The 14,430-nt window shown below is 42.1% G+C and overlaps 1 protein-coding gene across 1 annotated transcript in view; it reads right to left on the reverse strand.

Moving 5' to 3' along the window:
- FAM98B (family with sequence similarity 98 member B) overlaps window positions 1-14,430 on the reverse strand; it is a 45,350-nt gene that overhangs the window by 16,898 nt on the left and 14,022 nt on the right. The window contains exons 4-6 of the mRNA XM_070425286.1: window positions 10,521-10,699; window positions 7,927-8,007; window positions 6,505-6,621 (exon numbers count right to left, since the gene is read on the reverse strand). Of these exons, the coding sequence (XP_070281387.1) occupies window positions 6,505-6,621; window positions 7,927-8,007; window positions 10,521-10,699 (377 nt within the window). The remainder of the gene's footprint in view (window positions 1-6,504; window positions 6,622-7,926; window positions 8,008-10,520; window positions 10,700-14,430) is intronic.

A 14,430-nucleotide genomic window follows, 5' to 3' on the forward strand; every position in this document is an offset into this window, starting at 1 on the left:
TTCTCAACAGAAACTTTGCAGGCCAGAAGGGAATGGCAAGAAATATTCAAAGTGCTGAATACCAAGAACCTACAACCAAGATTACTTTATCCCGCAAAGCTATCATTCAGAATTGAAGGTCAGATAAAGAGCTTCACAGATAAGGAAAAGCTAAAGGAGTTCATCACCGCCAAACCAGTATTATATGAAATGCTGAAAGGTATCCTTTAAGAAGAGGAAGAAGAAAAAGGTAAAGATACAAATTATGAACAACAAACATGCATCTATCAACAAATGAATCTAAGAATCAAGTGAATAAATAACCTGATGTACAGAATGAACTGGTGATTATAATAGAATCAGGGACATAGAAAGGGAATAGACTGACTATTCTTGGGGGGAAAAGGGGTGTGGGAGATGCGGGAAGTGACTGGACTAAAATCATGCACCTATGGATGAACACAGTGGGTGGGGAGTGAGGGTGGAGGGTGGGGTGGGAGCTGGAAGGAGGGGAGTTATGGGGGGAAAAAAGAGGAACAAATGTAATAATCTGAACAATAAAGATTAAAAAAAAAAAAACTAATCTGTTTGGGATTTCTCTGTAACCTTAAGGCCAACACTGAAAACATCCTCTAACTTACGATGTTAAGACACTTTTAATGCACTACTTTTCACAACTGTCCTTATATTCCTAAATTCCTTTTCTCATTAAAAGTCTATTAGGTTAAACCGAAGATAAAACATGTAAACAACTTCCATTAAGTTTCCAGAGGTCAGTAAAACCAATATCTCTCATACATCTAAACTCTACTGCATTTCTTGATGTCAGCAATCATGTCATCTACTTCTTAGGTACTTTTGAAGCAGCTGGGCTTCTTGTGTACAACAGTCCCTTCAATGACATGGACACACACACACATCTGTGTAGTCTATCCTGGTGTGCATGCAGAAGAGAAATAGGCTTTAACCATCTGAGAAGCTGATTATGTATTACAAATACAGAAATCTTCTAAAAATGTTCTACACATAATCACATAGGGTACTGACATGCTCATCCAGAACCAGGTGCATCATAGTGCTTGACACATGAGATGCTGAACAAATGTTTATTGAAAGAAATACATAAATGACCGTCTTCAACTCTGACTCATAGCTATTCTATTATTATGCTAAAAAATGTTCCCTGAATTAATAATAGTTTTCATTTCACCAGCAACCCTGTTCTAATCACTCTTCAATTTTCTACACCTGTCTGCCAGGTATTTGGAAAGAGGAAGTATTTCCTATGCACACTATAGGAGGGAGTATTTCTAAGTAAATGAATCAGACTGACCACTCTAGGTTATAAAAAGGCATACAACAATAAAGAGAAAGGAAAGGAGAGATACAGGTAAGAAGGGAACCAACATCTCAGAAAATGAAATATGGAGCCAAAAGTAGGGATTATTTGTAGAACAGTCTATTCCTCTAGCCCAGTGGTTCTCAACCTTCTGGCCCTTTACAGTTCCTCATGTTGTGACCCAACCATAAAATTATTTTCGTTGCTACTTCATAACTGTAATGTTGCTACTGATATGAATCGTAATGTAAATATCTGCTATGCAGGACGGTCTTAGGCGACCCCTGTGAAAGGGTTGTTCGACCGCCAAAAGGGTCGCACCCACAGGTTGAGAACCGCTGCTCTAGCCTCTAGTGCCACACTGCCACTCTTCCTCCCCTGGCCAAAGGGGAAAAAAATAGAGAAAAAATGAGGCTTCCCTTCTTGATAAAAAGAGCAGCAACTGAGAAAAGATCTCTACAAGTTGACATTAGGAATTCACACAGCAGAATAGCCAGTTCCAAAGCCTCATGACAACAATTCCAATCAATGACTGGAGTTCCCCATCAATTCTTCTGTATCGTGCTCTTTAAAAAGAACAACCAGTAACCATCGTGCATTAGAAGAAAGCCACCACAAGAGAGAAAAACCAATAAAAAATTACCCTGCAGGAAACAAAAATAATTTGAGGCAAAAAAATATGAGGTTTCCCTTTTGACACTTTTCATCCTCATTCAGAAGACAGCATTATCACCCAGCCGGTGTGGCTCAATGGTTGAGCATCGACCCATGAACTAAGAGGTCAGTGTTCAATTCCCAGTAAGGGCCCATGCCCCAATTGTGGGCTTGATCCCCAGTAGGGAAAGTGCAGGAGGCAGCTGGTCAATGTTTCTCTCTCATCAATGTTTCTATTTCTCTCTCCCCCTTACTTACTCCCTCTCTAAAAATCAATAAAAACATATTTTAAAATGTTAGCATATCCATAAAACAAGAAAGAAAAATTCAAGAATCAAAAAGAATTTCTGGAAATTAAAAAATGATGACAGAGCCCAGCCAGTGTTGCTCAGTGGTTGAGGAGCGACCTAAGAACCAGGAGGTGACAGTTCAATTCCAGATCAGGGCACATACCCAGGTTGTGGGCTTTATCCCCAGTAGAGGGTGTGCAAAATTCTCTCTCATCATAAAAACATATATATTTATATAAATATATATATGTATATATCTATAATAATAAAAGCATAATGACCTCCCAGATGAAGTTGTGGCAGCGGGGGCCGATGCAGAGGCAGCCACTATGGCAGTGGGAGCGGAGCCCCTTGTACAAATTTCATGCATCAGGCCTCTAGTATGTATATAGATATATATGTATATAAGTATAAAAGAAAAAGAAAAAAGCAACAGCACATGATAGTAAAATACAGTGCAAGAAAAAATAAAATCCAATTAGAAGGAAGATTAGACAACTGGTAAATTGAATAATGGCCCCACAAAGATGTCCACATCCTAATCCCTGAAACTTGTGAATATGTTACCTTGCAGGTGCAGATGTGATTAAGTTAAGGGTCTTGAGATGGAAGGATTATCCTGGCTTATCTGGATGGGCCCAGTGTAATCACAAGGATTCTTCTAAGAGAGACAGGAGTGTCAGGGACAGGGGCAGGTGAAGTGACAATGAAAGTAGAGAGAAAAAGGTCAAATTTTCCTACACAACAGGTTTTGAAGATGGAGGATAAGGTCAAGAGCCAAGGTATGCAGGTGGCATTGGAAGCTAGGGAAAACAAGAAAACAGATTCTCTTCTGAAGCATCTGGAAAGAATGCAACTCTGCCAATTATCTTCACTTAGGATTGTGATCTTTAGAACAGTAAGAGAATAAATGTATCTATATATATAGAACCCTAATATGCAAATAGACCGAACAGTGGAAGAACCGAACAACCAGTCCCTATGACGTGCGCTGACCACCGGGGGTGTGCGCAGAACATGGCAGGTATTGGCAGCAAGTGGGATGGTGGAGTAGGTGAGTGGGGGTGCCGGTCGCTGTCATTGGGGAGAGCCTCTGGTGCTTCTGAAAATTCTTTGCTCCCATGCGCCACAGTCCCGCCAGGTACTCACACCTTCTGCCAGCGCTGGTCCCACTAGCACCCGCTGCCGGTGCCAGAGCCGCCGCTTGCACCTGCTGCCAGCGCCCGGCACTGGCCCTGTCCTGCCAGCAGACAGGACCAGGGGCTGCAGCGGGAGGGTCTGGGTGGGGGCATGGAAGATGGGCTGAGAACTGCCCACTGTGCCCACTGCAGCCTCGTGGCCCACAGATCCCTTCAAGGTGCACGAATTCATGCACTGGGCCCCTATCCTATATAATAAAGGGCCAATATGCAAATCGACCAGTCGCTACGATGCACACTGATCACCAAGGGGCAGATGCTCAACGCAGGAGCTGCCCCCTGGTGGTAGTGTGCTCCCACAGGGGGAACACCGCTCAGCCAGAAACCGGGCTCACAGTTGGCTAGTGCAGCAGCAATGGCAGAAGCCTCTCCCGCCTCCGTGGCAGCCCTAAGGATGTCTGACTGTCGGCTTAGGCCCGCTCTCTGTGGGCATTAGCTGTCAATTGGACATTCCCTGAGGGCTCCCGGATTGTGAGAGGGCGTAGGCTGGGCTGAGGGACCCCTCCCCACTGCAAGTGCAGGAATTCCGGGCACCGGGCCTCTAGTCCTATCTAATAATAGACAAACATGGTAATTAACCGTAACTTCGCTTCCCTTCCCATTGGCTAATCAGGGCGATATGCAAATTAACTGCTAACAAAGATGGCGGTTAATTTCCATACATAGGTGCAATGATGGGAGGCCATAGGGGATGGACAGTGATTGGAAACACAGGCGGCAGGCAAGAGCCGGGAGGCACTGCCCCTGGCCCTGGATCGGAGAACCGGCTGCCTTTGCCCACCCCCCTGCCGGTGATCGGAGAAGCCAGAGCGGGGCAGGGAAGAGGCGGGCGCCAGCCTCTTCTTGGGCCGCCCCTGCCAGGAATGAGCAACCGGAGATCCCACAGCAGAAAAGGGCGGCCTGTAGCCAGCCCCTCTGTGCACCTGCCTGCCCATGGGATTGCTGATGGATCCCACAGCAGGAAAGGGGGCCTGCAGTCAGCCCCCATGTGCGCCTGCCCCTGGGTTGCCGCGGGGATCACGGAGCAGGAAAGGCTGGCCTCTAGCCAGGCCCTCTGTGCACCTGCCCCTGGGTCGCCACGGAGATCACGGAGCAGGAAAGGGCGGCCTCTAGCCAGCCCCCCTGTGCGCCTGCCCCTGGGTCATCCTGGGGATCACGGAGCAGGAAAGGCTGGCCTCTAGCCAGCCCCCATGTGCGCCTGCCCCTGGGTCGCCGCAGAGATCACGGAGCAGGAAAGGCTGGCCTCTAGCCAGTCCCCATGTGCGCCTGCCCCTGGGTTGCCAAGGCGAGCACAGAGCAGGAAAGGGCGGCCTGCAGCCAGCCCCTGTGTGCGACTGCCCCTGGGTCACCGCTGCGATCCCGGAACAGGAACTAGCGGCCTCTAGCCAGCCCCCATGTGCGCCTGCCCCTGGCTCATCCCGGGGATCACGGAGCAGGAAAGGGTGGCCTCTAGCCAGCCACCATGTGCGCCTGCCCATGGGATCACAGTGGCGATCATGGAGCAGGAAAGGGGGGCCTGCAGCCAGCCCCCGTGTGCCCCTGCCCCTGGGTCACCACTGCGATCCTGAGCAGGAAAGGGCGGCCTGCAGCCAGCTCCTGTGTGTGCCTGCCTTTGGGATCACAGTGGCGATCACGGAGCAGGAAAGGGGGGCCTGCAGCCAGCCCCCGTGTGCACCTACTTGCCCATGTGATGGCCGATGCGATCCCACAGCAGGATAGGGCGGCCTCTAGCCAGCCCCCCTGTGCGCCTGTCCCTGGGTCGCCCTGGCGATCCCACAGCAGGAAAGGGCGCCCCACCCTGGCCACAGCTCAAGGGAGAGTACAACATGCAGTGGAGGCCAGGAGCCTGAGATATCAACAGAGAGAGGCGCCTCCAAGGTGTGGCTGGGGGCAGGTCCCCAGCAGAGACACACACACACACACACACACACACACACACAAACACACACACGACGCCTGCACCGAGCCTCTGCTGCCAGACTGTGGGCATCAGTAGGACATCCACTGAGGGCTCCCAGACTGAGGGGCAGGCTTGGCTGAGGGAACCCCATCCCCCAGTACATGAATTTCGTGCACCGGGCCTCTAGTATTATATAAGCAACTAAGTTTGTGGTAATATGTTTCTACAGCCATAGGAAACTGATACAAGACACCACATGGAGAGACCACATCAAAGCCAAGAAGACAACCGAAGCACCCCAGCAGAGAGCAGAACCTAGACATGTGAGACAAGCATCTTGGATGTTCCAGCTGTCCAGGCATCAGCTGAAGCTGCATAAATGACCCCAGCTAACACAACATGGGCAGAAGAAATGCCCAGTTAATATGAAGAGTAACATGCGCAGATTAACCTTGCAACCTGAAGCAACTTTAAAACTGACAACCCACGTGAACCAGTCATTTTTCAGACACTGGGCATCATCAAGGAGCACAAGACCCTGAACCCTGAAACAAGGGAAGCAAATGATTCCCAGCTTACTGTTTGGAGAGTTTCCAGAGTATGTTGCAATGTAGGGCAGGGAATCCTAAATAAAGCCTGGGTACAGGTTTAAGGCATACAATGGCAGTGATGACAAACAGCTCTCTAGAAATCTACCTGCAGATTCTACTTGTGGATGCCTCCATTCTCCAACCCTCTCTTTAACTGGACCATACTCCACAGCCTTAAGATACTTTTAAGAAGACTTGTTCAGGCATCCATACTACCTGTATCTATTCTTATATCCTGCTTTCTTAATCAGTAGCTCACTATACCTATCTCACTGTTTCATCTGATGCCTTCCTTAATGCAATCCTTGCATAAATCAAAACAGCTATGAGTTTAAAATAAATATGAAACATTTGGATAGAAACTTACATAACTGCAAACAGGGATTTACACAAGGCCAGGATCATTATATAAGACCAGTAGTTGGCTTGGGTATGTGTTTCAGATACAGTGAAAAAGTGCAAATGTGGCTCAGTTACATATTAACAGACAAGGGAGTCTGAAGAGCTGTCACAGAGTACCACCTACAGGACACAAATGGGAAAACAGCCTTACCTTTGCTCTATCAGACCATCCAAAGGACTGCACTGTTACATCCAATCGCTTCATCAACATCCGCCGACGGCACTCATATTCACAGGAAAGAGCATCATTGATTCTTTCCAGTTGTTTCTAAAGAATTTGAAAACAAATATCATAAATTTTAGACTCTTTCATTTTGCAAAGAAAAGAAGTTTTAAAATTGTGGTCAATACTTCCTACTGATTCAAAAGATACTGTACTTGAGGGCCATTTTCTGATCCCATGAGACTTTTCATTAAATTATACAAATAATAAAGAGTATTTGATAGAACATTTGTAATATTCAGAAGATAGTAAACATATAAATTAAATTTTACAATTGGCGAATTTACCTCATCTTCGATCAAATGTGTTAATTTAAGTAAAACATCTTGTTAAGTAGTGGGGACCAATAAGGAAAGAAAATACCAATAACGTCCCATCTTGCGGGTTTTGAACTATTATCCTTTTTATATCACAATTATACTAACATCGTGGGCACTATAAAAACTCTTGGCCAGATATTTTTAAAAGTAATAATCTGATTGAAGAAGTATTTGGACTTATCTCTACATATAAAACCCTAATATGCAAATATTAGGATATGCAAATGGTGGAACAACCAAAGTACCGGTCGCTATGACATGCACTGACCACCAAGGGGGGCGCACAGAACATGGCGGGCATCAGCAGCAAGTGGGAGAGCACAGAACATGGCAGGCAACTGCTGCGGCGGGATAGTGGAGCAGGTGAGTGGGGGCACCAAACCAAGGTGGGGCACTGGTCACTGTCATTAGAGCAAGCCTCTGATGGTTACTGAAAATTCTTTGCTCCTGCGTGCCATGATGCCGCCGGGCACTAGCACCTGCTGCCGGCACCAGCCCTGCTTGCATCCGCTGCTGGCACCAGAGCCACCTCTTACACCTACTGCTGGCGCCCCGCACCAGCCCAATTGCTCGGAGCCCTCAGGGCTTCTCCACTTCCCCCTGCTCCTGAGGGGCAATCAGGGCGGCAGCCGCCACTCACACCTGCTGACAGCGCTGGCCCTGCTTGTACCCACTGCTGGCGCTGGCCCCAATCACTCCATGCCATCAGCGGGTGCGAGCAGGGCCGGAGGGAGCGGGGCTGTCGGCAGACGGGACTGGGGCTGTGGTGGGAGGGGCCGGGAAGGGGCGCAGAGGATGGGCTGAGACCCACCCATGTGCCCACTGCAGCCTCATGGCCCACAGTTCCTTTTGAGGTGCACAAATTCATGCACTGGGCCCCTAGTTATTCTAGATATCAATTCATTTTAATTCTCCAAAATAATAGATGCACACTACACACTGTAAAATCTAAATGCTTATTTATAAAATTAAGTCATATTCACTAGGTGAATTACATACAACTAATAAAAGATAGGTGATGGGGACTTACTGTCTGTTCCAGATTTAAGTCCATTTTCAACAGTGGTTTTCCCACATGATTTTTCTGGACTTTTGCGAGAATATCTTTCACCTAAAAGTAAATAAATAAAATAGATTGTCAAAATGTATATTCTTTAATTTAAAACAATCTTATTCTTTAATGCTATAGAATAAATAAAATGTTAAAGTGAAATAACTAAAATATACCTTTAGCCCTAGCCAGTTTGGCTCAGTGGATAGAGTGTCAGCCTGCAGACCAGGAGTCCTGGGTTCGATTTCAGTTAAGGGCATATACCTTCGTTGCAGGCTCCTCCCGAGCCTGGGCCCTGGTGGAGGCTCTTGCAGGAGGCAACCAATCGATGTGTTTCTCTCACATCAATATTTCTCTCTGACTTTCCCTCTCTCGTCAACTCTCCCTAAAAATCAAGGAAAATATCCTCGGGTGAGAATTAACAAAAACAAAAACAAATAAACAAAATAAAATATACCTTTACATACTAGGAAAGAATATCACTACAAAGCAGAATATCTTTTTCTCTTTCTTAACATATTTTTATTGATTTCAGAGAGGAAATGAGGAGAGAGATAGAAACATCAATGATGAGAGAGAATCATTGATTGGCTGCCTCCTGAACGCCCCCTACTGGAGATTGAGCCAACCTGGGCATGTGCCCTTGACCAGAATCGAACCTGGGCCCCTTCGGTCAGCAGGCCGATGTTCTATCCACTGAGCCAAACCAGCTAAAGCCAGAATATCTTTTTCAAAGAGCATTAGCTATATTAATTCAAGCTATAACACATCTTTTTCAGAATAAGAAATTATGTACATAGACAACTACAGTAGTTACAAGTTTTATAATAAGAATTGTATATTTTATGTAAAACAATTTTGGAGTTTCTTCTTAAGATGGCACTCTCTTACATTCTGGTAAATGCTCTAAAAGAATAGCATTGACGAGCACATTGGTTTTTCTCAGTTAAGTACTATGTACACATTCCAATTAAAAGTATTCTGGTTTCATTGTTCAGCAGGACACCATAGGAGACCAAGCTCACTAACTTATAGTCACCACATACAAAATTCATTATTTTTGCAAACACATAAAAGAAAAAAATATGGAAATATTTCCTTTTGATAGGTACTGAATGGAAAAGGAAGTCCTTTTAAGTAAATATTTAGCCACAATGACTCCAGTAACAACTACCTTATAATTAACCTGTCAGCATTTGAACACAGGCATTATAGCCTGCCTTAAGTAGGGAAAAGAGGTTTGGGGAAATTATTAATACCAACTGGAACCCATAAAAGGAAAGGAAAAAGCCTTTAGAAAGAGCCCAGAAATCTGTTTCATTGTGAAACAGTCCCCAAACATTTTAGCCAATACCAGATCATTCCTAATCCAGAGGAAATGAGGGGAAAAGAAACTCTGAAGAGTAACTTGTTAGCTGGGATTTACTTATTAATTCTTTTAGCTGTGCCCAGCTGGTGTGGCTCAGTGGTTGAGCGTTGACCCAGGAACCAAGAGGTCACAAGTTAGATCCCGGTAGGAGCACATGGTTTGCAAGTTCTACCTCTGCCCCCCAAAAGAGTTTCTAATACTGCTTTCATCTTAATACTAAAATTTTCTCACATTCATTAAGGCAAATATTTTTTATTTTTCAGTTCATAAAAAAATCAATGCAAAAAAAATACTTTACTTAAGGTTTTAGTTTAAAGCAGTATGTCTAAACATGGAGTGTTAATACCTATTCTTAAGGTGAGAATTTTCTTATCCTTTAAAATGAACCCTATATCATCCCCTTACGAGGCTCCTATAAAACCTAGAAATTAGGTCAGAATTTGGTCTGTGAGAGTAGAATTCTCGCTAACATATGGCTCGACTAAGAAAAAGGGTAGTTTAATAATTGAAAATAATTCAAAAAGCTTGAAGTAGGTAGTTTGTGGTTGTTTTCACTCCATTAGAATACTCATTCATTCACTCTACAACAAACACTAAATACTTATCCACCAAAAATTGTGCTGCCAACGAGAACTACATTGCAATTCTATTAACAATATCCACTAAAAAAATTTAATTTGCCTTTGACCTTATAGGATAACTCTACTTGTTTCACTATGGTGTATTTCAACCTTGTTTAGGAAAGGGATCCTTAAATTTGCAAAGTGATTTCTATCATGCAACTCTCAAAAGCCTGAGGCAGATTAGGTCACAAACATATTAACTCCAAATCCAAAGTTTAGTTTTCATGAAGATAAACTCTCGTGAAATGGAATGTGTATCTTATACTTAAAAGGCAATATTTACATTTTTTTAAAATATATTTTATTAATTTTCTACAGAGAGGAAGGGAGAGAGATAGAGAGTTAGAAACATCAATGAGAGAGAAACATCGATCAGCTGCCTCCTGCACATCTCCCACGGGGGATGTGCCCGCAACCCAGGTACATGCCCTTGACCGGAATTGAACCTGGGACCTTTCAGTCCGCAGGCCGACGCTCTATCCACTGAGCCAAACCGGTTTCGGCAGCACATTTTAATACAACATTTACATGTTAGCAATTAGTTAAATTTTGGGGAAAGAAAAATAAAACAAATACAATACCTTTGACTCCACTTGGTTTAACATAAGTGGAATGTCAGAAGTTGCTGAGTTGGGAACACCAAGGGTATCACAGATAGCTTGAACTTCCTGATAAATTTCACTGTTTTTATCTAATTGAGAATTTTTACGTTTCTTGTTCTGTAATATCTGTAAAGCTTGAAGCTCTGTACTTAAAAATACTATAAGAAAAAGGAAAAACAAATAATGTTAAAATGTAACATTAAAAATCCCATTTCCAAACTCCTTAAAAATCCCATTTCTGGGCATATATCCAAAGGAACTGAAGTCAGGATCTAAAAGAGATATGCATTTCCATGTTCACAATAACCAAGATATAGATAATAAACAACCTGTGTTCTTTGACAGATGAATGGATAAAGAAAATGTGGCATATACATACAAAGGAATATTATTCAGCCATTAAAAAAAGGAAATTCAGCCATTTGTAACAACATAGATGAACCTGGAGGCCATTGTACAAAGTGAAAAAAGCCAGACACAGGAGCACAAATACTACATGTCACTGTGACGAGAAACCTAAAACAGTCAGACTCATAATACAGAAAGTAGAATGATGGTTGCCAGGGGGACGGTGAAACAGAGAGTTATTAGTGAAATATAAATTTTTTAAGAACTAGTGATCTGTTTTAATGAACTTTTAAAATCAGAGGGACGTTGGCATAAGTCCCCATAAGCCAAGTTGGATACACAGTGATCAGATTATATAACATAAGTCCTAGAGATCCACTACTTCATCGCATTGTGGCTATAGTTAACAGCACTGTACTGTAATTTTTAAATACTTAAAAATTTGCTAAGAGGATAGATCTTATGCTGTATTCTTATCACACAAAATAATAAAGTGGAAGAAAACAAACAAACAAAAAGACTGTGCCTACCCATAGTTTAAAGTGCAGTAGGAGAGACACACCAGTAAATCAATAATTTAAGAATGTATAAAAATGTGTAATATTCTGATAATATATTCTCTCTTTCATATACAAAGACTGCTCAAGCCACGGGAGAACGTATAGCTCTAACTAATCTACAAGCAGATAGAGTATACTTGATTATTTGCCTTCAGGATAGACCACCCCTTTACTGTCACCATTTCATTTAAGTCTTTCAACAGACATATTTAAGAAAATTACTCAAAATCTTAGATGGTTATAGTCTTATTTTAAATTAACTTTCACCAGTTGTTAAAATATTAGGGTTCTGCTTGTTTTTATTTGTTTAAAGTTACATATACACACACACACACCATAATTTAATACGTACAGTAATTTTAACTTCAGCTAAGCAGAAGAAGTATCTGAGAAACTTTAAAAGTATACTAGTAAGTGCCAGGATCCCATCCTCAGAGATTCTGAACCAGATCTGAAGTAGGAATAGGACATCTGTGTGGTTTGTTTTACACCTAAGGTGATTTTCATGGGCAGACAAAATTGAGAGACACTGATTTAAAGACTTCTCCATGCAATCTACACATCAGACAGTCTAAAGAGCCCACAAAAAGTTAAGACCAATAAGTATCAAACTTTGCTTATGAGGATATGCCAAGGTCTCTCTGATTTCAAAATTTCATAAAACAAATCACCAGTTCTTCAAAAATTTATATTCTGTATAGAACCTTGGCTGAAGTCCACCTTGTTCTATGGAAGCATGCTCTATATAACAGTACAAACAAGAGTTCAGTCTAGTATTTAAAATGCTAATCCATGCAGATAGTAAACAATACAGTAAAAGTCTTCTTCCTACCACAGATCCTCAGATTCCCCTTTCCCTGAGGAAATCATCATTAGTTTCTTGGCTATCTTTTTAGGCATATATGTGTATGTATATTTAATATATGTATCTACCACCTATGCACTTTTTTTCTACAAGACATACTACAAATGTTCTGTATACTCAATTTTTATTTACCAATATAACTTAGAGACCATTCCACATCAGCACATTTGATCTGTTCTCATTCTTACGTCTATAAAACGGTATCATTGCAAAGATGTGTATCACTGCAAAGATGTACCATTGCTACTTAACCACTACAAACAATGCCATAGTGAACATCCTTTTCATATATCTTTGTACACTTGGGGAAATAAATATATATGCCTAATCATAAAATTGCCAAGCCAAACGGCAGGTGAATTTCAATGGTATTAATAAACCCTTCCAGAGGTAGTACCAGTTATTCTCCCACCACACTCTAATGCCTATAGTATATAAGAATGCTTAGTCCCCCAAACTTTATTATGACTTAAAAACATTTTTGGGGGGGGAGGTATTTGCTAACTCAATAAGTGAAAAAAAAAAAATGATATCCTATCATTTTGTTTTTTTATAAAACTTTCACTTTGAGGGATACTGTGCATCTTTTCATGTTTAAAAGTGATTTTAAAAAGTTTTTCTATAGAATGCCTTTGTCTTATGTACATTATATATTTTTCCAGATTTTTTTCTTCTTGATTTATAAAAGTTCTCCACATAGTAAGGAATTCGGCCCTTTTTATTTAATACATGTTGCACACACTTCCAAGAAAATGAAGAAGGTTCTTATATATGTTTCAACACAGTCAAACCAAAGATAAAAATGGAATAGATGCTGGTAAAATTGGTATAACCTTTCTGGAGCAAAATATGGCAATATATACCTAGACCAGAGATCTTTTTTTTAAATGTTCACAATCTAGCCCTAGCCCGTTTGGTTCAGTGGACAGAGCGTCAGCCCTCACACTGAAGGGTTGATGGTTCGATTCAAGTCAAGGGAACATACAGTGATTGCAGGCTCGATTCCCAGCCTGGGTGGGGGCATGTGCGGGAGGCAACCAATCAATGTGTCTCTCTTACATCAATAATTCTTTCTCATTGTCTGTCTCTCCCCCTTCCTTCCACTCTCTCTAAAAATCAGTGGAAAAATATCCTCAGGGGAGGATTAACAAAAAAAAGTTCATAATCTAAGTAAAAGTAATCTAAAATTATAAATAAATTAATGTAAAATAGAAAAAAATAAAACACCCAAATTTGAAACCTATTAAATAAATGTTATGTCCATAGCATAGAATGTTATGTAGCCAATTTAAATATTTTTTAAATATTAAGTGATGGGGAAATGCTCACAATATATTAATTGAAGAGGAAGAGGAGAAGGAACTATATCTGTAACAAGATCTCAATCTTATTTAAATGTGGTGGACAAAGGAAAGAGAGAAGGAAAAGAAAATATGCCAAAAGGTAATTCACAATTCTCTCTGAGAAGTAAGATTATAAATGATTTTGTTCTTTACAAGTTTATCTACTCTGTAAGATTTCTATGATAAGCATGCAATTTCTTAATATATAACTTCATAACATAAAATTTACCATTCTATTTTTAAGTGTACAATGGCATTAAGTACATTCACACTGTTGTGCAACCCTCACCACATCCTTCTCCAGAACTTTTTCATCTTCCCCAGCTAAAACTCTGTACCCCTTTAACACTAACTCTCCAACTTACCCCACCCCCAAGCATGTATTTTCATAATCAGAAAAGCTATACCAACTTCTCCTCTATCTCCTCTTTACTTTACTTGCACCAGAAGCCTATCTTACCTATTGAAGAAGCCTATTGCTGAGCTTCTTCACAGTTAAGGCAAAAAGGGAAACATGATGAATTCCATAGTTCTCACTGACTGGCATAAAGAACATGCAAGTTCCTCTAGGCCACTGGTCGGCAAACCGCGGCTCGCGAGCCACATGCGGCTCTTTGGCCCCTTGAGTGTGGCTCTTCCACAAAATACCATGTGCATGCGCACACGTACAGTGCGATTGAAACTTCATGGCCCATGCGTAGAAGTCGGTTTTTGGCCTGGGCGAGTCTATTTTGAAGAAGTGGCATTAGAAGAAGTGGGGGGTGTCCGTCTGA

This window comes from Myotis yumanensis, unplaced genomic scaffold (assembly GCF_028538775.1).
Source record: "Myotis yumanensis isolate MYYU_CA2020_CCGP unplaced genomic scaffold, mMyoYum1.0.hap1 SCAF_1, whole genome shotgun sequence".
NCBI lineage: Eukaryota > Metazoa > Chordata > Mammalia > Chiroptera > Vespertilionidae > Myotis > Myotis yumanensis.